This window comes from Passer domesticus, chromosome 24 (assembly GCF_036417665.1).
Source record: "Passer domesticus isolate bPasDom1 chromosome 24, bPasDom1.hap1, whole genome shotgun sequence".
Classification (NCBI taxonomy): Eukaryota; Metazoa; Chordata; class Aves; order Passeriformes; family Passeridae; genus Passer; species Passer domesticus.
Window position 1 is genome coordinate 5,051,096 of NC_087497.1, and position 22,985 is coordinate 5,074,080.

The following is a 22,985-nucleotide window of genomic DNA, read 5'->3' on the forward strand; positions in this document are numbered from 1 at the left end:
AGAGAGGTTTCTCCTCTTGACCACAGCCTTTGTCCAGGTTCCTTTAGAGACAGTCACAGCCTGTTCCCATGCAAGGTCACATCCCAGAGTCCCAGGTCAATGCCACATTTTCCCCAAGCTCCAAAAGTTCTCCAGCAAACAACTCCCAAGGTGTTCCTGTCCCTTATTCCACACAACTCCCGAGGAGTTCCTGTCCCTTATTCCACACAGCTCCTGAGGTTTTCCTGTCCCTTATTCCACACAACTCCCGAGGAGTTCCTGTCCCTTATTCCACACAACTCCCAAGGTGTTCCTGTCCCTTATTCCACACAACTCCCGAGGAGTTCCTGTCCCTTATTCCACACAGCTCCTGAGGTTTTCCTGTCCCTTATTCCACACAGCTCCTGATGAGTTCCTGTCCCTTATTCCACACAACTCCCGAGGTTTTCCTGTCCCTTATTCCACACAACTCCTGAGGTTTTCCTGTCCCTTATTCCACACAGCTCCTGAGGTTTTCCTGTCCCTTATTCCACACAGCTCCTGAGGTTTTCCTGTCTCTTATTCCACACAGCTCCTGAGGTTTTCCTGTCCCTTATTCCACACAGCTCCTGATGAGTTCCTGTCCCTTATTCCACAAACAGGCTTTTGTCAGATCTTTGCACACCTGTACCACCAGGACACAAAGCATCTGGGAAACCTAAAACCCTGGGACATGGCCCGAAGATACGGGTACAAAAGCTGGAGATATTAAGGGAAAACTGCAAGGCTGCCATGAGCTGGTAGCAGAGTGTTAAAGTGAGCAGGGACAAGAAATTTCACTTTAATGGTTCTCCTGCCTGCACGGCCGCTGAGAGCCTGACAGGATCCATCAATTAAAATCTATTCCCAGCTGCAGCAGCCGTGGCTCCAGCAGAAGGAGCAGCTATTTTTGGCATGTTACAAATATGAAGTGGTCAGAAAGGCCCCAGATATCACCCAGCCAATTACGCTTTCCACGGAATCTTTGCGTTCCCCCATCCCTCAGCCTGCAAGCTCCATAAACAAGTGGCACTCAGGCAAAATCAGGCCCGTGGAAGTTGCAACATGGGTTCCACTCAATTGAACCCATCACACAGGACTGGTCCTGAGGAATGGCTCCAAATTCCTGCAGCTCTGCCTGCAAATATCCATTTTTTACAAGGACACCCAAATAAACTCCCAAGTCTGGCCACTGCCACCAGTCTCTTCAGTTGAAACACCACCTGAGAGGCTGAGGGACAACTCTGCCAGCTCTGAACACACAATAAAATTCCAGTTATCTGCAGCAGGAAATCTTGTACTGACAGGAAAACAGGAAGGGATGGGAAACAGTGCGCTGGAAATTGGTCGTTATCCACCTGGATGTGTTTCCCACTAATGGTGTGGAGACTAGAGATGGAAATAACTGTGAGAGCAAAGCATTAACAAGGAGAAATAACAGTTTGGGAGATGCCTTCCAGCAGCAGAGAGGAAACAATGATCTTGGAAGAGCTGCAGGCAGCTGAAGGAGGAGGGGGGTAAGTGATAAATATGGATATTATGGGGAGAATGTATCTCGGGGGCCTGGGGTGGGTTCCTTCCTCTGCTATCCACACTGTAGTTAAAACCTGCAATAAACCAACTGCAGAAAATGGTTTCTCTCAGTATTGGCACAATTTTGGCTCGTTGAGAGCCTCAGCACCTTTTTCATGTGCTCAGAACTACCGTTAATGGCGTTGTTACAGACCCGGGAATGTCACTTTTATCATCACGCTGCCTGCGTTGTCACTGCTCGGGGAAAAATTATTTTAAACACCTTGGAAATTGCCTGGACAACCTTCCCTTCAGGCCAGCTACATGGAATCACCCGAGAGCTGTCCAGGATGGCATTTGCTGTCCCTGTCCTTGGGATTTGCTGTCCCTGTCCTCTCCATGTGGGGGCTTCAAAGGGGACGAGTTTCAGAGCAGAAGGGAAAAGCCAGGAGTGACAGATTTTTATCCAAAGCCCTCCAAAATCCACTTCCCTGTGCATGACCAGGGGCACAAACACACATCTGCCACCACAGGTGTCAGATCACAGGTGCAAGACACACATTTGGGACTTCAAAGTTTAAGTAAACAACACAAAATTTCCTGTACTCTCCCGCACCCAAACTCAAAAATCCAATTATTGAGCATAAAACCACCGAGACGTGGCTGCTGCACTCATGGTCCCATTGAGAACATGAGAGCTGTGGCTCTGCAGAGATCTCCTCTTGTTCTGAGGGAACAATGGCACTTCAGCCCTCCTCCCTCAGCCAGCTCCACTCTCCTCATGCCAGCAATTTTCCTTTTTGTGTGCACGAGATGCTCTTGTGTGGCAGCAATAGCAGAAGCACTGGAGCACTCATGAACAGCAGATTTATTTAATAAATTTCTCTGCACTGATGCTCCCACTCGTGGCCTTGTCTGTGTTCATGGATACACCAGGAGTATCCCACAGCTTGGCACCAAAACAAACACCCCAAACCAAGCCCTGCAATTCTTTCTGGAGGCTGCAGTGAGGATCTGAGCCTTTGAAGGAGCAGCTTTGGGGTCGAGTTTGTGTCAGTGTCCCCAGAGGGTGATGAGAGTCACCCCAGCGATTCCCAACAGCAAGAAGGGATTGGAGGGGGATCCTCTTCTCTCTCCTCACTCGTGGCCACCCAAAAATGTTTTTGGGACCAATCCACAGCAGCCAAACCTGGCAGAAGCCTGCCTTAAACCCCCACTTAGGAACAGATTAATTCTGGATGACTGCGAGGCTTTGCAGGCTCCTTGTCACGCTTTAACTGAGATGTTACAACTTCAACACCCTTTGAAAAATCAGAGCCTGGAAGAGTTCTCTGCTCATTAACTGCCTGCCAAAGGATCCTCCTGCTCTCAAGAATCAATAACCTGCTTCTGTTCACAGCTTGATTTTAATGGGACCAAAAAGCCACAAGAGCTGAGAGCCACCAGGACCGCGGCGAGGGGAGCAACAGCTCGGCTCTTTGAAGCCCATCTTGCAGGCAGGAAGGCACAGATTGAGCATCCCCGAGCTCATCCCCATCTGCACAGCTCGGGCTGCGCAGGCAGCACACCCTGCCCCCCTTGTTAGCTTTGATTTACATCACAGATCACCGCAGGAACGAGTTCCTTCCATCCCAGCCCACGCCAGGGATGCTCCCAAGGCCATTTTCCAGCTCTCCCACTCCCAGGGGCAGCACAGATGATGGGGACAGGGCATCTCCAGTCCTTGGGGACAGGGAATCCCCAGTCCCAGTCTGAGATGAGATAATGGAACGGGTTTTCCAAAGTGTGCCACCCCCACCCAACTCCAAACCCATCTGTTTCTTTTAGTTCCCTCCCCAAAAAATCAGCAGCTGAGTTATCAGAAGTGCAATTGGAGCAGCAGCTTGACAGACCCAGTTTTGGCTTTCCCAGAATTCATCATTACACTGATGAAATACGGGTTGGCTCGTGAACTTCCTCATTCCACTTAAAGCCACAACATTCCAGTTCCATCAGGCAGGGATGGGTTCTGGCTGCAGCTCTCATGGGGAGGGCGTCAAACACCCCAGAATGTGTCAAACACCCCAGAATGTGTCAAATGCCACAGAATCTGTAAAATATCACAGAATCTGTAAAATACCCCAGACTAAGAATATCCACATTATGGTTGGGGTTGGAATTCAATTATCTTTAAGACCCCTTCCAATCCAAATCATTCTAGGGTTAAAGAAATATTCATTTATTTTCTACGTGAAAAAGAAATCTGTCAGCAGATAATCCCAAAAGAGAGCCCAACCACCAGGTAAAATGGGATTAATTATGTTTAAGAAATTGCTTGATTTGACAAAGTTCATTTTCTATCCCTTTCCCATCAGCTGCACAGTCCCAGTGGCTGCTGGGGAAGTTGGGTGTGACTGAGATGGGGATGGCAAAGCTGTCATCTTAAAACTGGTGATGAATTGATTTGGATGATCCACCAGGGGGATGAAGATGTGGTTCTTCTCCTGGGCACTATGGAACCATGGAATGCTCTGGAAGGAACACACAGGGACCATCAAAGTCCAACTCCTGGCCCTGCACACACACCCCAGTGAAAGGAATGAGGGATTGTCTTTACAAATCAACTGTGGGTCTGCTGATAAATAAAGTTAGATACAGAGAGATGAAAGAAACAATGGGAAGAACAATAAATTCCATGGGAATTCCACTGATTGACGCAAGGAAAATTAAAAATGGGGGGTACACTTCAGAAGGGGGTCTATATTTAGTGATTTGGGAAGTCTGTACCTCTCAAATACCTCAGCCAGTGAGGAAAGAGAAGAGAGGGAAATGCAGCTGGGAAATTGGGATAAAAAGGAGGCTGCATCCTCTAAAAATGTGAAAGACTCCATGGAAATGCCCCATGGCCCCTCCCTTTATTCCAATGAAGTTCCAGGACTCCTCTGTCTCCTTTTTGGACACAAACCTCTGCTGTTTGTGGATGAATTTTCCTGGCACCAACAACCCCAGCCTGTGCCTGGCAGTGTGTGAAGAGAAGAACACTCTCCCTACCCAGTCCCTGTGAGGTTTTTACTGCCAGGGGTGACCAAACCTGTCAGGCTGACCCCAATCCTCAAGGAATCACCGCAGAGTTCCCTGCCAGTGCTGGGTGAGAGGCAGCCCTGCCTCCCAACCACACCAAACTCATCGCCCTCCTCTCCAGAGCAGCTTCACTACATGGCCAAGGCCCTGGCAGGGCTGAGCATCACAGCCTGAGCTGAGCAGGGTCTGGGGCTGCTCCATGAAGAGCTCTCAGCACCCCAGGGCACAGATCTGAGCTGCCACGACAGCAGAACAAGAACTGCACAAGGGCAAAATGTCCTTTTTAAGAAGCCTCTGTGGGTGACCTCAACACAACGTGAATTCTTTCCAACTGCAGAAACTCTTGAGTGCTGCCAGTGAGTTCTGCTTTATTATTTCCTGCTTTTTAAAGCTGCTTTCTGTCTGCCCTTTGCTGCTCTGAGCTTCTCTTGCTCTCCCAGCTCCTCGGAGATCAATCTGCACCTTCTCCACTCAGCTGACGTGAGTTGTGTCACTGCTCACTTGCCTATCATTCCCTATTTCCAAGGGTCTGATCAGATAAAACATCCTGAAACGTTCTCCAGTCAGAAATGAAGCAGAATCCTGGGAAAGGAGCAGATACTGAGTCCACTTTCTGCTGGGGAAAATAAAAATTCACCTTCACAACAAGGGGCCAGTGATGTTCTGTGCCTTCATTAACGGTGTGGAGATGGGGCAGAGCCCTGCACAAAGCTCTGGGAGCAGCTGAGGGGCCCCATGGGCACATTCCCACCCTGGAAAAAGGGGAAAACGGACAATTCTGAGCAGTTCAGAGGAAACTCCATGTCCTGCCCCAGGGGAGGGGAGATTCCACGGAGCTGGCAGAGCCCCGAGCTCCTGAACCAGGCAGGTTGTGCCACCAGTGCCACCAGCAGCACCCTGGGCTGCAGCCAGCCTGGAATTCTGTGGAATTCCCATGTTCCAGGAGGATCTGAGCACCTTTTTTTGGAGGATCTGAGCACCTCTTTTTGCAGGATCTCCCTGCTCAACTCAAGCCAGGGCACCTGACAAGAACCTGCAGGACGAGAGCAGCCCCAAGCAGTGACAGCTTTATTTGTGCTGCTGCCTTTAAATCAAACCTGGTGCAGCCTCAGAGCGGCCAAATCCACCAGGAAATTCCCAGAATTATCCAGTTTAGATGAACTCTCTCCCTTTTCAATCAATAAAGTGCCATTAAGAGCCTGCTCCGAGCTGGATGTTGCTGATGTTTGAGGAGTGCAGCCCTGGCAGAGCCTGCTCCAGAATTTTTCCCTGGTTTGGATTAGATTTGGGGTCAATTTGGATTAAAATTTGGGTTTTGCTTGGAGGAGTCTTCAAAACACCAACTCTGCAAACTCTGACTCCTCCTCACCTGCAAGTCCAGGGGAATTTTAAAGCTCTGCCAGGTCAGGTTCTGGTCTGGGACTCCACACACTCTGAAATTTCCCACTGCTTTTCCTGCTCCTTATAAACTGTTTTAGGATCGCAGGGAAAATATTCAAGGGGAGTAAGAAACATGAAAATTCCCAATTCCAAATGTTTCAGGCTGGTTTATGTTCCAGTCAAGGAAACCTCCAAGTTTCAGGATACAACCAGGAGCCCAGCCAAGGCTTTTACATGCCCAGAGCAGCTGGTTCTGAGCAACATTTTTAGAAGGAAAACCTAAAAAATCCCATTTGGAATCTCCTAAACTTCCCACCAGGAAACACCTTGGAGTCAGTGGAGCCTTGCTTGTCTTTCCCAGAGATTTGCTGCAGTCTTTCCGAGATTTAGGAAGATGGATTCTTGGCAGTTTGGCAGCAGAAAAAAACAAAATAAGTTATTTTCCTGGCAACTTGCTAAAATCAGAACTTGCATAAAGGAAGGGGAAAAATGCCAAAAGCAAAGCAAGGCCTGGCATCCACAGCAAATGCAGAATCCGTGAGTTTGTCCCTTTGGACTCAATTAGTCCAAATTTACAAAGAATGACACCCATAAAGATGTTAAACATTAACAAAACTTCTGCTAACTCGCTTCAAAATGAATTTTAATTGCAAGCTGTTTGATATATTGCAAAATTTAATGAGGGTTTTATTCTGCCCACAAAAATTCCGATATATTAATTTCAGGCTAAAAATCTATAGTTCCTTAAAAGCCTGAGAGAAAAAATAATCAATGACAGAATGTTCTAAATGCCAGTCACTGAGATCGTTCTGCTTTTGAGTTTCTGGGGGGGCAGATATTGAGCACAGCCCCTCCTGCTTCAACATTTCTGCTTTTAAATGGGTTTTTAAAGGAAAGTGGCAATACAGATCACGGAATTGTTAAGGCTGGAAAAGACTTTTAAGATGATCAAGTGCAGCCATCAGACTCAGGAGCTTTTTCTCTCTTCAGCTGGAGACGAGGGTGAAATCAGAGGGTGAAATCAGAGGGTGAAATACCAGAGTTTCAGAAGAGCAGCAGATTTTTCCTCAGCTTGTGCACATCAAACAAATGGGAGAGAGGGGGGACCAGGGGGGGATTCCCTGGGTCAGGAGCCCTTCCCAAGCCCAGCTCTCACCCAGGGAAGCATGGCACAGTCCCAAATGCCAGGGCTGGGCTGGAACGGGCATCTGCTGACGAGCAGGGAAATGCAGAGCCTGGGGAGGTTTCACTGGGAATGTTCCAGTTTGCACTGGGACAGCAGCACTGGCAGCACCAGCAGCAGGTGTGGGCACCCACCTGGGCACAGGGCACAGAATCTACCTGGGCACAGGACATACCATCCACCTGGGCACAGAACACACCTGGGCACAGGACACAAAATCTACCTGGGCACAGCACCCAGCACCCACCTGAGCACAGGACACAGCTCCTACCTGGGCACAGGACACAGAATCTACCTGGGGACAGGACACAGCTCCGAGCTGGGCACAGAACCCACCTGAGCACAGAATACACCTGGATAAAGGATCTACCTGCCCCAGCACCCACCTGGGCACAGAATCTACCTGGACACAGCCCCCACCTAGATCCAGGATCCACCTGGCACAGAAAATTCCTGGCACAGCACCCACCTGGGCACAGCATCCACATGGGCACAGCATCCACATGGGCACAGCACACACCTGGGCACAGGACACAGAATCTACCTGGGCACAGCCCCCACCTACATCCAGGATCCACCTGGCACAAAAAACTCCTGGTACAGCACCCCCCTGGGCACAGCACCCCCTGCCCAGTACCCACATGGGCACAGCATGCCCTGCCCAGCAGCAGCAGCAGGAAAGCCAGAGGAGCAGCAGAGACCCCCGAGCATCCCCAGTGCCCCCCTGTCCATCCCTGGGGCAGGAGCTGGAGCTCCAGGGCTGGGGGCAGCTCCTGGCCCCGTCCCTGTGCCAGCAGCCCAGCCCTGCCCCTCTCTCCCAAATCAGCTGTGCCATCTCCAGCCTCCCCCTCACCCATCACAGAGCAGCTCTGAAACCTCTTTCAAGATTTCCCTTTGGTTTCCCCTTGCCTTTGATTCACTTCCAGGCTCCAGAAATTCCAGCGCGGCTTTGAACAAATATCCTTTGGATTTTAAACTCACACAAAGCTTCTGTGACTGGGCAAAAAACCCCAAATCCTCTGTGAACGCTCCCCTTCCCCCAGGGCTGTTTGGAGCACAGGGCACTGCTCCACGATCAATGGGGGTAATTTATTCTCTGACATTACACAGGGAACAACCTGATTTCCAAATTCCTTCCTGCCAGCTTCCAGCCTGAAGCACTTCTGTTATTTTTTTTCCCCTTTTAAGAACAGCTGACTTATCAAAACCAGGTTTTTCCAAGAGAAAAGCACAAGCTAAGCCACATTACAATAATTGAAGCTATTAATTACCTTTATGCTTGTTTTTTTTTTAAGGGAGATCTTTAATGCAGGTAATTCTGGCTAAAAGAGCTAATCTGAGCTGTTCCATCATTTAAAAGATGATTATAAAATTAATTTAGAAAGAGTGGGAGAAAGACAAAGGGATAAAGGAGAGCAGGAAGAGATGGGTATTCCCCCTGTGCTCCAACTGGGAATTATCAAAGGAACGGGATTGTTTTAAAAAACAGAGAGAGCTGATGGAGTTTTTAAGTTTTTTTAACAATTTATTGAATTTTCCAGAGAAGCTGTGGATGTTCCAGCTCTGGAAGTGTCCCAGAGCAGGGTGGAGCTTGGAGCAACCTGGGATAAGGAAGGATTGGATGGGAAGGGAATGGATGGGCTTGGAGCTCCCTTCCAACCCAAACCCTTCTGGCATCCCAGAATTTTACACATTCAGGGGTTGCTGCTCCCCTTTTACAGAGGAAAAAAGAATTCAGGAAGGACACTGGGAAGGAATTCCTCCCTGTGAGGGTGGGGAGGGGCTGGAAAAGGTTTCCCCGAGAAGCTGTGGATGTTCCAGCCCTGGAAGTGTCCCAGACCAGGGTGGACAGGGCCTGGAGCAGCCTGGGACAATGGAAGGTGTCCCTGCCATGGCAGGGGGTGGAATGAGATAGGATTTAAGGGATTTAAGGTCCTTTCCAACCCAAACCCCTCCACGATTCTGTGGGAACTCCAGCCAGTAAAGCAATCCATGGACATGAACTGCCAACAGCATTTTGTTTATTCCTAATCCTCCAATATTTACTGATGCCCTGAGCATCCTCCTGATCCCCACTCCAAACCCAGCCACCAGAAAGGTCCCTGGGAGGCCAAAATCAACCCACCCCCACTGTGAAACAGCCAAAAGTGTCACAGCCAAGCCCAGCAGGAGCTGAAGAGATCCCAACCTGCCAGGGCAGAACAGAACTGTGCCAAGGAGCAAAACCCAGCCCAGGATCTGCCTCCATCTGGGCTCTGGGCAGCCTGATCTGAGCTCAGCTCTCACTGAAGTGCCTGCTTAGAGCAGCTGATGGGAGCAGCTTTGTCTGGGACACACAAATGTCCCCGTGCCAAGAGCCAGCAGTGGTGGCAGCTCCCAGGGCAGGCAGGCAAACACTGGATTGGGAGCCTGTGAAATTCATGATTATCACAGAAATCCCTCCTGTTCCTGCTGACAGCCATTCCCAGAGCCAGCTTTTGGACTAATTCCTTAAGGAAACATCAAGCCCTGGAAAGGAAAACCTTCCCCTGTCCTGAGGATGCTCAGCTGTGGTTTCACCCCTCAGGTCTGACCCCGCTCAGGGGAGGCTGCAGTGACCAACCCCAAACTGAAATGAAGGCAATGCCCCCTCCCTCCAGGGATCCAGCAGCTCCCAGGGGGATCCAGACTGGAAAACAGACTCTGACCCCTGCCAGGGCATCTTTAGCTCCTAAAGCAGCAGCAGCAAAGCAAACAAGAGGAAAAAGGGTCCATTTTTGCCACATTAACTGCAGGGTTGCGACTCGAGAACAAGAGGCCCCCAGGCCTGGACTAGAGCTGGAAAATGGAGAAGTTTGGCTGAATTCTAAATAATAGATATGGGGTTGTGCTCCAGATGTGTCAGGACACAGAGATACCAGGTATTAATGGAGATGTCAATGAATAAATACATCACAGTAGTGTAAAAACACAGCAGGAGTAACAGATACAACAGCCCAGCTCTGAGAACACACCAGGAGTAACAGATACAACAGCCCAGCTCTGACAACACACCAGGAGTAACAAATACAACAGCCCAGCTCTGAGAACACATCAAGATTAACAAATCCCAGCTCTGCAAACACAATTCCAATTGCTAACTTTGTTTTTTCCATGCTGTGGCCACACGTTGTTTCCTCTGCCCTCTCAAGAGGAATTGCACCAAGGCACGTTGGTGTTTCCCTGCTCTCTGAAACGCTGCCATTCTCCTCCCCTGAGGCCCAGACATCCCCTATAACATCATTTTACAGGCAAAAGGATGAATTGAGCACGGAATGGATCCATCAGTGGTGATTCCCAGCTCCAGGGAGTGATGGAAAGCGAGCCCAGGGAAGGGACACGTGCTGGGATCCGGGGAGCAGCTGCGGCAAACCCAGCCAGGCAAAAGCCAGCAGGCAAAGAGCATTTAAACCACATTTTGTGAGGCAGCTGACGGCTGAAAACAAAGTGATTCCATCCTTGAAACAACTTGTAAATAGCAGAAAAACATCCCTGAGTGGGGCCCGGAGAAAGCCCAGCAGGGAGAGGCCTTTGAAAGCATCCGAGGTGTCTGCGCTGCTCCCTTTGAAGCTGCAGATAAGGGAGGGTGTAGAACACGAGTGTTATCAGCTCTGGCAGACACATCCTGACACCAAAACGCAGCTCCCTGGATCCCTGTGCAAGGAGAGACCTCCTTGCACAGGCACAGCTCAGCCCGACGGCGTGAAAATGACAGGAATTGGTGTCTGAACATGAAAAAAAAAGGCACAGACAGCTCCTGGAACACCTCGGAGTGAAGGCACTGATCTTTCCCACCAACGTTTGTCCAAATCCTTGCTTTAGCTGGGAGGAATCAGTGTTCTGCTGTGACAGTGTTTTAAAGAGAATCCCAAATATCCGACTTTTTACAACCCCAAACATCATCTGCACTTACTTAAAGCCTCCTTCCCCTGCCAACTCTGGGTATTATTCACTGCTTTACAGTCTATATTTTGGGTCACATCCTGAAGGAGGTTCCAATATTTTTCTCAGCTTCCAGCCAGGCGAGTCAGACTCAGTCTCAATATCAAAAACACCTTTTTTTTTTTTTTTTTTACTCTTCCAACATGTGTTTGCAGGACAAACACAGAAAGAAATTAAGAATTAATGACCTTCATGGATTTTTTTCCCCCTCCACTGTCACAGGCTTCTCTGCCCTTCATCCCTCGGGATTCAGGATCACACAACAGTGACCCTTCCATGGGGATCTTTGCCCCTGAGGTGACCAAACAACAAAGAAGGGACAAATTGGGATAAAAAAGGCAATTAAACCATTACCAGGGTCACTTTTCAGCCTAAAAGCATCTCTTTCCCAATCTGAATATTCACTAAAAGCTTTCCACTATGCAGCAAATGGAATTCATCACGTTAATGCATGGAAAAGTAACTTTGGGAGGAGAGTGGGATGGGACGTGATCCTGTTTGATTGAAGTGGAGAGGTCATGGGGCTTTTTCCCAGGGGTTTGTCTGTCCCTGCCATGTCCCAGGGGAGGATTTGGGAAGCAGGAGGAGGAATGGCAGCCAGGAGCAGGGAGAAGTGAGTTCTGCTGCTCCGCGTTCAGCCACGACCTGGAGGAGGAGCTGAAACCTTCCCTTCCCTCCAGGAACATCCACCAGCTGTGGAACTCCTCCAAATCCCTCCTTCCCCTTCCTTCCAGCATTCCCAGCTAATTCTGCAGTGCCAGGAGCTCTGGGACAGCGTGGGAGCACAAACATCTCTGTCCAAAGCATTCCCAACCCCTGAATTTGTCACCAGCACCGAGGATGCTCAGGGATGGTTGGAGCTCTGCCTCCTGCATTCCAGAGCTCCAGCAGGGAGAAACAGCTCCCTGACCCACAAATTCCTGCTCTTCACAGAGGAAATCCATGTTCAGATAAGGCCTGGAGTGCAGCAATTCCAAAGGTTGGAATTTCCTCACCACCACTCCCAGGAACTGGAAGCGCTCTGGTTCCAGCCTCTCCAGAATGTTCTCTGCAGGGAATGAACCTTCCAGGAGAAAAGGAGAACTTGCCAGAAGACCATTTCCCACTAAAGCAAAGTTTTAGGGCTTGGAAGCCTTTGTGGGATTCGTTTCCAATTAAAAGCACATAAACGCTCAGGAAGAAAAACGATTGAATTAAATAAGGAAGTCAATTTTGCAGATTCCAAAGAAGATGTAACTGACATTTATTTCAAAAGCCACTTCATCCACGTTTCCCAGTCCTATGGAAAACACTTCCTATAGAAGAAAAACATCTGAAAATTAAAGATAAAGCATCCAGGAGTTCTTGCAATAAGGAAGCTCCAATCATTGCACAGGGAAAGGAAACTTTCCCCATTTTTCTGGGTTTTAAGTGGTGATGAAAGAATTTCTTCCAAGGCACACAAAAACCTTCCCAGCTCCAGCCTCGTGCACGCCCAGGGCAGGATAATTCTTGTCAACTCGCAAATAAAATCAATTAGAGCCTGGAAAAACTCTGCCAGAGAGTGGCAAGTGTGAGATGAGAACCATTGGGAAGCAATCTGCTTTTCAGAATCCCTGCGAGGAACAGCAGCTGCTGGGGAGGCACAGGGGGCAGAGAGAGGGACCATCCTCTGGGAAAAGCCTGCAGGATCCTGGAGAAAGCTGCACAGGGGGCAGGAACACATCCCAAAGCACAGAATCCTGCCTCTGGACTTCACAGGCAGCTCCGAGATGAAAACCGGGAGCTGAAAGCTCCGAGGCCACCACGGAGGGATCAGAAGCTGCTTTGATATAAAGAGAAGGGCTTGGTTCATTAGGAGCTCACACTGAGGAGCTTTTCACCACCCCATCAGCAGCTCCATGTGAAGCTGTGACCTCCAGGACCTGCAGCTCTGAGAGCACAAGGTGTGTGCAGAGAGAGGGGACGGGATGAGGGGATCCCGGAGCATCCCAGAGCTTTAATGACTTTTGGGAGCCACTTAGGAGACAGATTCAGGTGTTGGGGAGGGAAGGGTCAGCTGCACGTAGGGATGGGAAAAGGAAGTGCAGAGGAGCTGCTGAAATGCTGATGGCTCCTGCAAAAATCTTCCCCCAAACAGGGAAATCAGAGAATGTGGAAATGAGGGAATTTCAGGAATGCTGCTCCAGAAAGGGCTGATGGCTCCAAGGGGGTCTCAGGAAAGAAGAGGATTTCAGAATGTTCCTCCAGGAAGGGCTGATGGCTCCAAGGAGTCCCCTGACCTCAGCTCCAGGGGAAAAAAAAAAATAAAATCAACCAGAGGAACCTGGAATTCCAAGGTTCTTGGTTCTCCCAGGCTCACCTGGTGCATGGGCACGTTTGTTTTCACTCATTGCCCAACATCTGGAGCCTGTGCTGCCTTCACATCTGGCACATCTGTGCTGGAAGTGAGTGCAAGCATTCACATGCACGTGTTGGGGCAGGTTCCTTTTCCAGGGAATCATGGGATGAAGCAAAAAGGAATTCTACAGAAACGAAGTGAAAAAAACAGAGGAGAAGAAAAGATTTTGTGCAAGGGAGGAAAATGCAGCACCAAGGTTGGAGAGGCAAAAGGAAGACGAGGCACTGAGGGGGAGGAAGTGAACTCAGACAGGAATAAACTCCCTGGATTTGGCCGTTCCTCAGTTGCAGCCCCTCTTCTCCCACCACATTCCCTCAGCATGGGATTATCAACAGAAAATCAAGGAGGAGAAACTGGATCCCAAGGGGAATGACAAGGGAAGGCTCAAGGAGTGGGAGGCACTGGGGCAATGTGACAGCTGATGCAACTTTCCTAAAATAAACCCAAAAAGGCTCAGAGCATTTTGTGATCTGAAGCCCACGACACCAGGATAAAGCAGCAACAGCAGCACAATTCCCAAAGAAAATCCCAGTCCCTCCCACCCAGCCAAAAAACCACACCATGGATAGAAAAGATCTGGAAAGCCTTGTTATTCAAGCTAAAAGTAAATTTCATCCTAAAAGTAAATTTGCCACCTAAATTTTCCAATCAGAAACATCTCCTGAAGCTCCAGAACACCCCAGACAGATCAGAGACACATTTTGGGGTGTTCTGGGTGCTCAGGTTTTGGGGTGTGGGGCTCTGAGCAGGTGCCACAAACCAGGGACAATCAGCAGCAATTCCCAACAATCCTCAGCACTGGGAACTCCCAGCTCCAGCAGGTCCTGACACAAAGCCCTGGAAGGACCTGAGCTGCTCTGGGGGATTTTCTTCTTTTCCAGGATTTAGAGGGAGGAATTGCACTGATCCTGCCAGATCTCCCAGGGACAAGAGAAGGGAAGGGAACCCCAAGGCTGGAAGGCAAGCAGAAGTCTGGGGGTGAGGATGCCAGAGAAGCCCAGAGTGGACTGGGCTGGAAGGGACCTCAAAGATCCTCTGTTCCCATGGATCAGGTGCCTTGCACACGCTGGGGACAGGGCAGGGTCACACCTGGATGGCCCAAAGGAGAACAGGGCACCTCCTGCCGTGCTTCCCATTCCACCTCCCAGCCTGGAGACCCCACCTGGCCCTTCCTGACCCCACAGGCTCATCCCTGCTCCTTCCCCCTCCTGCTCCCTGCTCAGCTCAGCAGGATTTTATTTCTCACCTCTCAAGGCGATCTGTGCCCAAGGTCCCCTGGCAGACCTGTGGGAGCAGCTGTAAAAGTGATTTTATTAATCTGTCTCAAACAGCTCCCTTGGAATTCTTCCTGCAGGATTCACATCCAACAGGTTGGGGAGCAAAGGAAACCCAGCTCAGGATTCTCCAGGCTGTGGGATCAATGAGAAGGCACTTAAAGCAAGCTGGCTCATAAAAAAAAATAAATAAAATCCATTTTTAAAGCTGGGAGGGTGAATGGTAATGCAGGTTTTTCTAAGAGCAGGTCAAGTCAAGGTTACTCGAAGTGCTGAATTAATGGGCTCATAAATATCATCATTAGGTGCCATTCCCTAGCTTGGAAACACACAGGAATTATCTTCCTGATGAAATTGAATTTTGTTTATTTGTGCCCAGCCCTGGCCATGACTAAAACTACTCAGAATGCTCAGAAAATGAAATATTTGAAATATTCAGCTGCGAGAGGCTTCAAGAGAATTGGCTGCAAGTCTCTCTGCCCTATTACCAATAATTAAAATCCGTTTTTTCATAGGCAGAAGAGGGAAAAAGGGGTTTGAGCTCTCTTTTCCTGCTGAATCACATCAGCATGGTTAAAGATGAGATAGGAGCACCAGGTTTTTTCCCCCTACGGGCAAAAATTATTGAGAACTGACTCATCTGAATTTAATTACCGGGCCAGCTCGGAGAGATGAAATTCTAAACAAGACTTCTTTGCAATTCCACTTGTGGGACTGCAAAGTTTCCTTCAGGAATGAGAAATGAGATGCCCTGGAATGGGCTGGGGCTGGGGCTGGCTCGTGTGGATGGGAAATTTGGGGATGGGAAATTCAGGGATGGGAAATTCAGGGATGTGAAATTTGGGGGTGTGAAATTCAGGGATGGGAAGTCAGGGATGTGGAATTTGGGGATGTGAAATTCAGGGATGGGAAATTTGGGGGTGTGAAATTTGGGGATGTGGAATTCAGGGATGTGGAATTTGGGGGATGTGGAATTTGGGGATGTGGAATTCAGGGATGGGAAATTTGGGGGTGTGAAATTCAGGGATGTGAAATTCAGGGATGGGAAGTCAGGGATGTGGAATTTGGGGATGTGAAATTCAGGGATGGGAAATTCAGGGATGGGAAATTTGGGGGTGTGAAATTTGGGGATGTGGAATTAGGGGATGGGAAATTCAGGGATGGGAAATTCGGGGATGCACCACACAAAGCAGAACAGCTTCAGCCAGGGGGAATTCCTGCTGCTGGGGCCAGGGGATCCCAAAAAGGGCTGAGCTCATCCAGGGAATGTGCTGGGAGGAAAGGCAGCCCCAGGGATGCAGCACACGGACACCTGGAGGGGGAGCAAATCCATCATTCCTCCCTCCAACGAGCCCCAAAGTGACACCTGTAAAACTTAAACCAAGCTTTAATCTCAGTTTTAAGGACTGTGAGTGCACTACAGGCTCAGCTCAAAGCCTGGCTTACACTCCCCACAATTTAAAGTTTTTTTCCCTGCTGTATTTACAAGGAGTTTATTAATTTTATTTTATTTTTTTTTCCCAGCAGGTTCCCTCTGCCAGGCTTTGTTTTATTTTTGACATGACAAGACACAGCTCTACTTTGGCAACACCTCCAGGCTGAATAATGTTTTTTAACCAGCTCCATCCATCTTCCCAGCCAGCACAGCTGAGTGCCTACGAACCAACAGTGCCCTAAAATATTAATGCATTCTAATAAAACCAGCCCAGGCTTTTTTTTCATCAAACAGCAACATCTAATTTTCCAAGGGGGCCTGAGAACAGTAAACAATTGGGACGTGGTAAATGGCAACTTCCCTCCCATCAATACACCCTAAACACTCCAATTCCTGCTCCCTCAGAATTGCCAGCCAGGATAAATCACTCAAATAAATGGGATTTGCAACAGGATCCTCACAAATAATCACAATTTAACTCGCTGCTGATAATCCCAGGCAACACCTGATTATTTCAAAAGCTTCATTCTTCCCTTCCAGAGGGATGTTGGGTTTCAATCCAACTTCCAGGACCTTCCACTTGCTGCCAGTCAGGACTTTTAACCATTTGCTGAGTGCAGTTGATCACTGTGTCCTTTTATAAAACCAACAGGAGGAACACATCAAATTCCCTCTGCAGGAGGAACACATCAAATTCCCTCTGCAGTTCCTTATTTCTCCTGCCTTCAGAGCACTGGGGTGGCTCCTGAATATTGCAAATATTGGCTTTTACCCCAAATCAAAGCAGTATTTCTGAGAGCATTTTCCAGGCAACCCCTGGGATAAGGGGAGGGTTGGAATTCTGTCTCCTGTCCCAGAGACAGGTAGATCTGGTGAAACATTTCCAGAAATTCATCAACAATGGGTTTAGCAATCATCAGAAACAAAACAAAAACAAAACCAAGGCTTGAGTGTGGCAGGGTTTGAGGGGTTCTCAGAGGTTGGGTGATTTTGTTTGGGTTTTTTTTCTTTTATTTTATGTGTTTTTTAAAAATCTTTCTTCTACTCAGCCACACCACAACTCTCATTGCAGACAGCAGGACTCAGAGCAGCCAATGCTCACCGCAGAGTTTGCCAAGCAAATCCCAAGTTCCAGAAGGAAACCACGGGGAATAATTGCCAATTTCCCTTCCTTCAGGCCCAAACTGCTCCCTCTGAAGTTTGGCTCTGCCCCTCTGTGAAGTCTGGCTCTGCCCACACAGACCACAAATCCCCTACAAGGAACGAACACAGCAGGAACCTACCAGAGCGAGGATCCCTCCGTGCCAGCGACTTCCAGAACATCATATCCATCCTCCAGCTGAAAATCCATGAACACCAGGGCGATGGTGTCCCCAGGCTCGGCCAGGATGGTCCAGGTGCAGTCTGCATTGTTGCCATACTCCAGGGGGAAGTGAGGGCTGGAGATGATCCCGCTCTGGCCCCGCAGGGTCCCTCCGCAGGCGTCGTCGGCTGCAACAGAGGCCAGGGGTGAGCCCTGGGCTGCCCAAAGTCCAGCCCAAAGTCCCAGGCAAACCCCAGAGATTGGGGCACTGCCACTCTTAAGGATGGGGATGATGCCTCAGGTTTCAGGTTTTGTGTTTTTCGGGTTCTGTGCTGCTTTTGTGGGTGGGTCTGGGTTCATATCAGGGGATGGAGAGCTCTCTGCACAGAGCAGGGAGACAAAACAATTCCTGCTCCAGCTGGGCACCAAGGACAAATGATCCAGACCTCAGACCCACGAACACAAACAACATGGGCTGGAGAGAGAAAAACAAGAAGGATGGGACTTCATGGGCTAAAGCTGGAATTGGACAATTAACTCCAATATGCAAATGGAGCCGAACTTAAAGAGACCCCATGACCAGTGATCCATTTTTGTGTCCATTTTGGTTCATCTTGGGTGCAGCCCTGGCTGGGCTCTTGTGCTGCCCAAGGTGGATCCATTGAGGAGATCCTTTCAATAAATCCCTCCTTTATTCTTTAACTCTGTCCAGCCTCTGTTCTAGCACAGCCTTCACAAGGAATCAAAAATGTAGAGGGATGCAAACTCAGCTGCAGGCACAGCTCCACCAGAGCAGCTGAAAAGCACATTTTGTGCTGCCCTTGGAGCCATTCCCTGGATCTTCGTCCCCCCTGGAGCAGCTCAGGTGCCACCAGCCCCAGCGCTGGACTCCAGACTGGAAGGGCAGCGTTGAAATCAAACACGAGTTTGGCACTCCAGGGTGGAAATGCAAAGCTGGGCTTTTCCTCCAGCTGGAGAGGGCATCTTAGAAATGGAAATGATGCCAACCCTCAGCTCCAGCACCAGCTGGGGTCAGGATTAATCCCTCCCTCCCTGGGGTTTCCTCCACAAATGCTCTAGAAGCTGGGCAAGGAGAAGACTCTGGGAAATGCTGTCAGAGCAGAGGGAACTGCTCCCTCCAGCAGGGAATTCCCTTTTCTCCTGCCAAGGTGTTGCTTTGGCTGTTCTCAAGGTGGAATTTCAGGGAATTTCACCTTTTAGAGGGTCCAGAGGAGGACCAGGAATGGTGAAGGGGCAGGAGGGGCAGCTGAGGGCACTTGGGGTGTTCAGGAGAGGAGGAGGCTGAGGGCAGAGCTCAGAGGGGCTGCAGCTCCTCCTGATGGAATATTAGGATGGATTTAGGGCAGGGTTCTTCCCCCAGAGGGTGCTGGGCACTGCCCAGGCTCCCCAGGGAATGGGAACATTCCCAAGGCTGCCAGAGCTCCAGGAGTGTTTGGACACCACTCTCAAGGTGGGATTTTGGGGTGTCTGTGCAGGGTCAGGAGCTGGAATCAATGATCCTTCATCCCTTGGTTCTGTGAGAATTTTCACCTCCAGTGAAACTCAAAAAAATAAAATTTAAAAAGTATTATAGAAGTGACAAAGACCATCCTAATTTGGAAAAAAGCCTCATAATTGATCATAAAAAACCACCAGGGATAAGCAGCCCTTTCTCAAACCACTCTGAGACCCCCCCAAACACTCCTGGCCCCAAACCAACAGGGAAATGCCCCAAAAAAACCCCACAGAGAGGCACAACATCTCTGTGCCTTGTAACCCATCCAAGGGAGCATTAAAAACATCCCAAGCAACCAATATTTGCTCACTTGAAGCCCCAGCTCCACGGCCCAGGGGCTGATTGATTGCACAGGCAGAGTCAATAAAAGGAATCAATAGGAGATGCTCTGCTGAAGTACACAAGGAATCGAGGGGAAGAGACTTCAAGAGCAGCAGCAAATGTTTTTGGTAGAACAACACAGATATTTGTGTATTTACACACTCCCCAGCCCCCGTGGGAGCACAATTAGCAAGGCACTCTCTGCACTGATAAAGGAATTTTGAAGTTCAACTGGCAGGAAGTTGGGAATTGTTTTCAGTGGGAATTGTCTTCAGTAGAAATTGTTTTACCTCCCCTGCAGCATCCCCAAGGCAGGGCACATCCCAAAATCCACCTTTCCTGCAGCACAGCAACACAACCACCCTGGCATGTGCCACAGGACGGGGAATCTGGCGCTGGGAAGCAGAAAATCCAGTCCCACTTCCAGTGTTTGAGCTGGAAAAACTGCAGGCTTGGGTAGGTGCTTGATTTTCTGGATAATCATGGGATCATGATTGCGTTGGGTTGGGTTGGGAAGGAGCTTCAGGATCATCTCCTTTCACCCCATTCCATGGGCAGGGACACTTTCCATAATCCCAGCTTGCTCCAACCTGGCCTTGGACATTTCCAGGGATGGGGCAGCCACAGCTCCTCCAGGAAATCAATCCCAGCCCCTCAGAAGGAGGAATTTCCTCCTAATATTTAATCTAAACCAACTCTCTTTCAGTTTAAAGCCATCCCCCTTGTCCTGCCACCTATAAAATTGGGTTTCCCCCCACTTCATTTTATTTTTTAAATTTAATTGTCCAGGGACCAAGAAACTGCAGCTAAAGCAGCTGTGCCCCATTCCCAACACCCCAAGCCCTTCACAACCTTCCCATTATTCCCCCAAAGCCCAACAGCCTCGAGGAACCCATTAAAAACCCATTAACCACAACCCAAAACCCATCAACCACACCACGTTTGCCTTCCCATTTAGGGCTGGTTTTTAAGGGTTGATTTTTAAAGGTTGATTTTTAATGGCTGGTTTTTAAGGATTGGTTTTAAGGGTTAATTTTGAAGGTTTGATTTTTAAAGGTTGATTTTGAAGGATCGGTTTTGAAGGGTTGGTTTTGAAGGGTTGCTTTTTAAGGGTTGATTTCTAAGGGTTAGCTTTTAAGAGTTGCTTTTTAAGGGTTGTTTTTTAAAGGTTGTTTGTTAAGGGTTAATTTTTAAGGGTTGATTTTTAAAGGTTGGTTTTTAAAGGCCGATTTTTAAGGGCTGGTTTTTAAGGATTGGTTCTTAAGGGTTAATTTTTAAGGATTGCTTTTTAAGGGCTGGTTTTTAAGGATTGGTTTTAAGGGTTAATTTTTAAGGATTGGTTTTTAAGGGTTGGTTTTTAAGGGTTGGTTTTTAAGGGTTGATTTCTAAGGGTTAGCTTTTCAGAGTTGCTTTTTAAGGGTTGTTTTTTAAAGGTTGTTTTTTAAGGGTTGTTTTTTAAGGGTTGGTTTTTAACAGTTGGTTTTTAAAGGTTAATTTTAAAGGTTGATTTTTAAGGATTGTTTATTAAGGGTTGGTTTTTAACCCTTTCAAACCAAACCCCACATCCCACCCCAAACATCTCAAACCCCATTTCCAGGGGGATCTCGTTACCTCTGCAGACGGGGAGAGGGAAATCCCAGGAGGCTCCTTGTCCTGAGCTGGCCTGGCAGGTGAGCAGGGCGTGGCCCTCCAGGAAGAATCCAGGGTTGCAGCTGTACCTGACCCTGTCCCCGATGTTGAAGGTGGTTCCTTGCTGGACCCCGTTCCGCAGCCGCCCCGGGTTCCCGCACGTGTGGCTGGGCAGGGCTGCAAGGGAACAGGGCTGGGTTAGGCACAGGAACTGTCACAGGTCAGGAAAAATGGAATAATCGTCATTGAAAACAGAATAATCCACTTGAGGGAAGCAGGGTTGGGTTACGCACAGGGATTGTCACTGGGCTGGGGTAAATCCTCAGGAAAAATGGAATAATCGTCACTGAAAACAGAATAATCCACTTGAGGGAAGCAGGGTTGGGTTAGGGACAGGGAACTGTCACAGGTCAGGAAAAACGGAATAACTGTCATTGAAAACAGAATAATCCACTTGAGGGAAGCAGGGTTGGGTTACGCACAGGGAGTTGTCACTGGGCTGGGGTAAATCCTCAGGAAAAATGGAATAATCGTCACTGAAAACAGAATAATCCACTTGAGGGAAGCAGGGTTGGGTTAGGGACAAGGAATTGTCACTGGACTGGGGTAAATCCTCAGGAAAAATGGAATTATCGAGAATAATCCATTTGAGGGAAGCAGGGTTGGGTTAGGGACAGGGAACTGTCACAGGTCAGGAAAAATGGAATAATCGTCACTGAAAACAGAATAATCCACTTGAGGGAAGCAGGGTTGGGTTAGGGACAAGGAATTGTCACTGGACTGGGGTAAATCCTCAGGAAAAATGGAATTATCGAGAATAATCCATTTGAGGGAAGCAGGGTTGGGTTAGGGACAGGGAACTGTCACAGGTCAGGAAAAATGGAATAATCGTCACTGAAAACAGAATAATCCACTTGAGGGAAGCAGGGTTGGGTTAGGGACAAGGAATTGTCACTGGGCTGGGCTAAATCCTCAGGAAAAACTGAATTATCGAGAATAATCCATTTGAGGGAAGCAGGGTTGGGTTAGGGACAAGGAATTGTCACTGGACTGGGGTAAATCCTCAGGAAAAATGGAATTATCAAGAATAATCCATTTGAGGGACTGGGAATTGTCACAGGTCAGGAAAAATGGAATAATTGTCATTGAAAACAGAATAATCCACTTGAGCAGCCTCCAAACTTACCTGGGGTTGTACCAGAACTTGTCAGGCCCCTTGGAGTCAATGTTTAAATATAATTTCTACCAAATATCCAGATAAAGAAGGAAAAAATCACAGAATGACCAGGTTGGAAGAGACTTCCCAAGACCATCGAATCAAACCCAGCCCCAACACCTCAACCAAACCCTGGCACCCAGTGCCACATCCAGGCTTTGTTAAACACACCCAGGGATGGTCACTGCACCACCTCCTGGGCAGAACATTCCAGAACTTTATCACTCTTTCCATAAAAAACTTTTTCCTGATGTCCAACCTATAGCTTAAGGCTTCCCAAATCCTTCCCCAAGCTGCTGAGGCAACGAGATCCTCTCCCTCCTGAGCAGTGCGAGCAATTTCTGAACCACAGCAAGGAACTCCAGGGTCAGCCTGTGGTGGGTGCTTGATTTCTGGAAATCATGGAATGGTTTGGCTTGGGCAGGAATTTAAGGATCATCTCATTTCACCCCATTCCATGGGCAGGGACACCTTGGACACTTCCAGGGATGCAGGGGCAGCCACAACTTCTCTGGAAAATCCATCCCAGCCCTCCCAGGGAGGAATTTCTTCCTAATTACTTAGCTCTCCCTCTCAATTTTATATAATTTGATTGCATTTGGTTATTTAGCTTGAGTTGATTAAATCCAGAGATCACATTTTTCAACAGGCTGCAATACAAGCAGGGTTGTTTTACACCTTAAATCCACCCAAAACCCAGCAAAACTGATTGCCTGCAAAAAACCCCCAATGTTTCAGTTCACCGGGATTTGTAATTCCCAGTGTTTAATCCAGATTTCACACACTTGCATCAAACCAGACTCAAACACAGCTGGACCC

At 48.6% G+C, this 22,985-nt stretch overlaps 1 protein-coding gene across 1 annotated transcript in view; it reads right to left on the bottom strand.

The window, feature by feature from the left end:
- CSMD2 (CUB and Sushi multiple domains 2) overlaps positions 1-22,985 on the bottom strand; it is a 245,056-nt gene that overhangs the window by 157,906 nt on the left and 64,165 nt on the right. Inside the window, 2 exon segments of the mRNA XM_064398686.1 lie at positions 17,465-17,672; positions 20,933-21,127. Of these exon segments, the coding sequence (XP_064254756.1) occupies positions 17,465-17,672; positions 20,933-21,127 (403 nt within the window).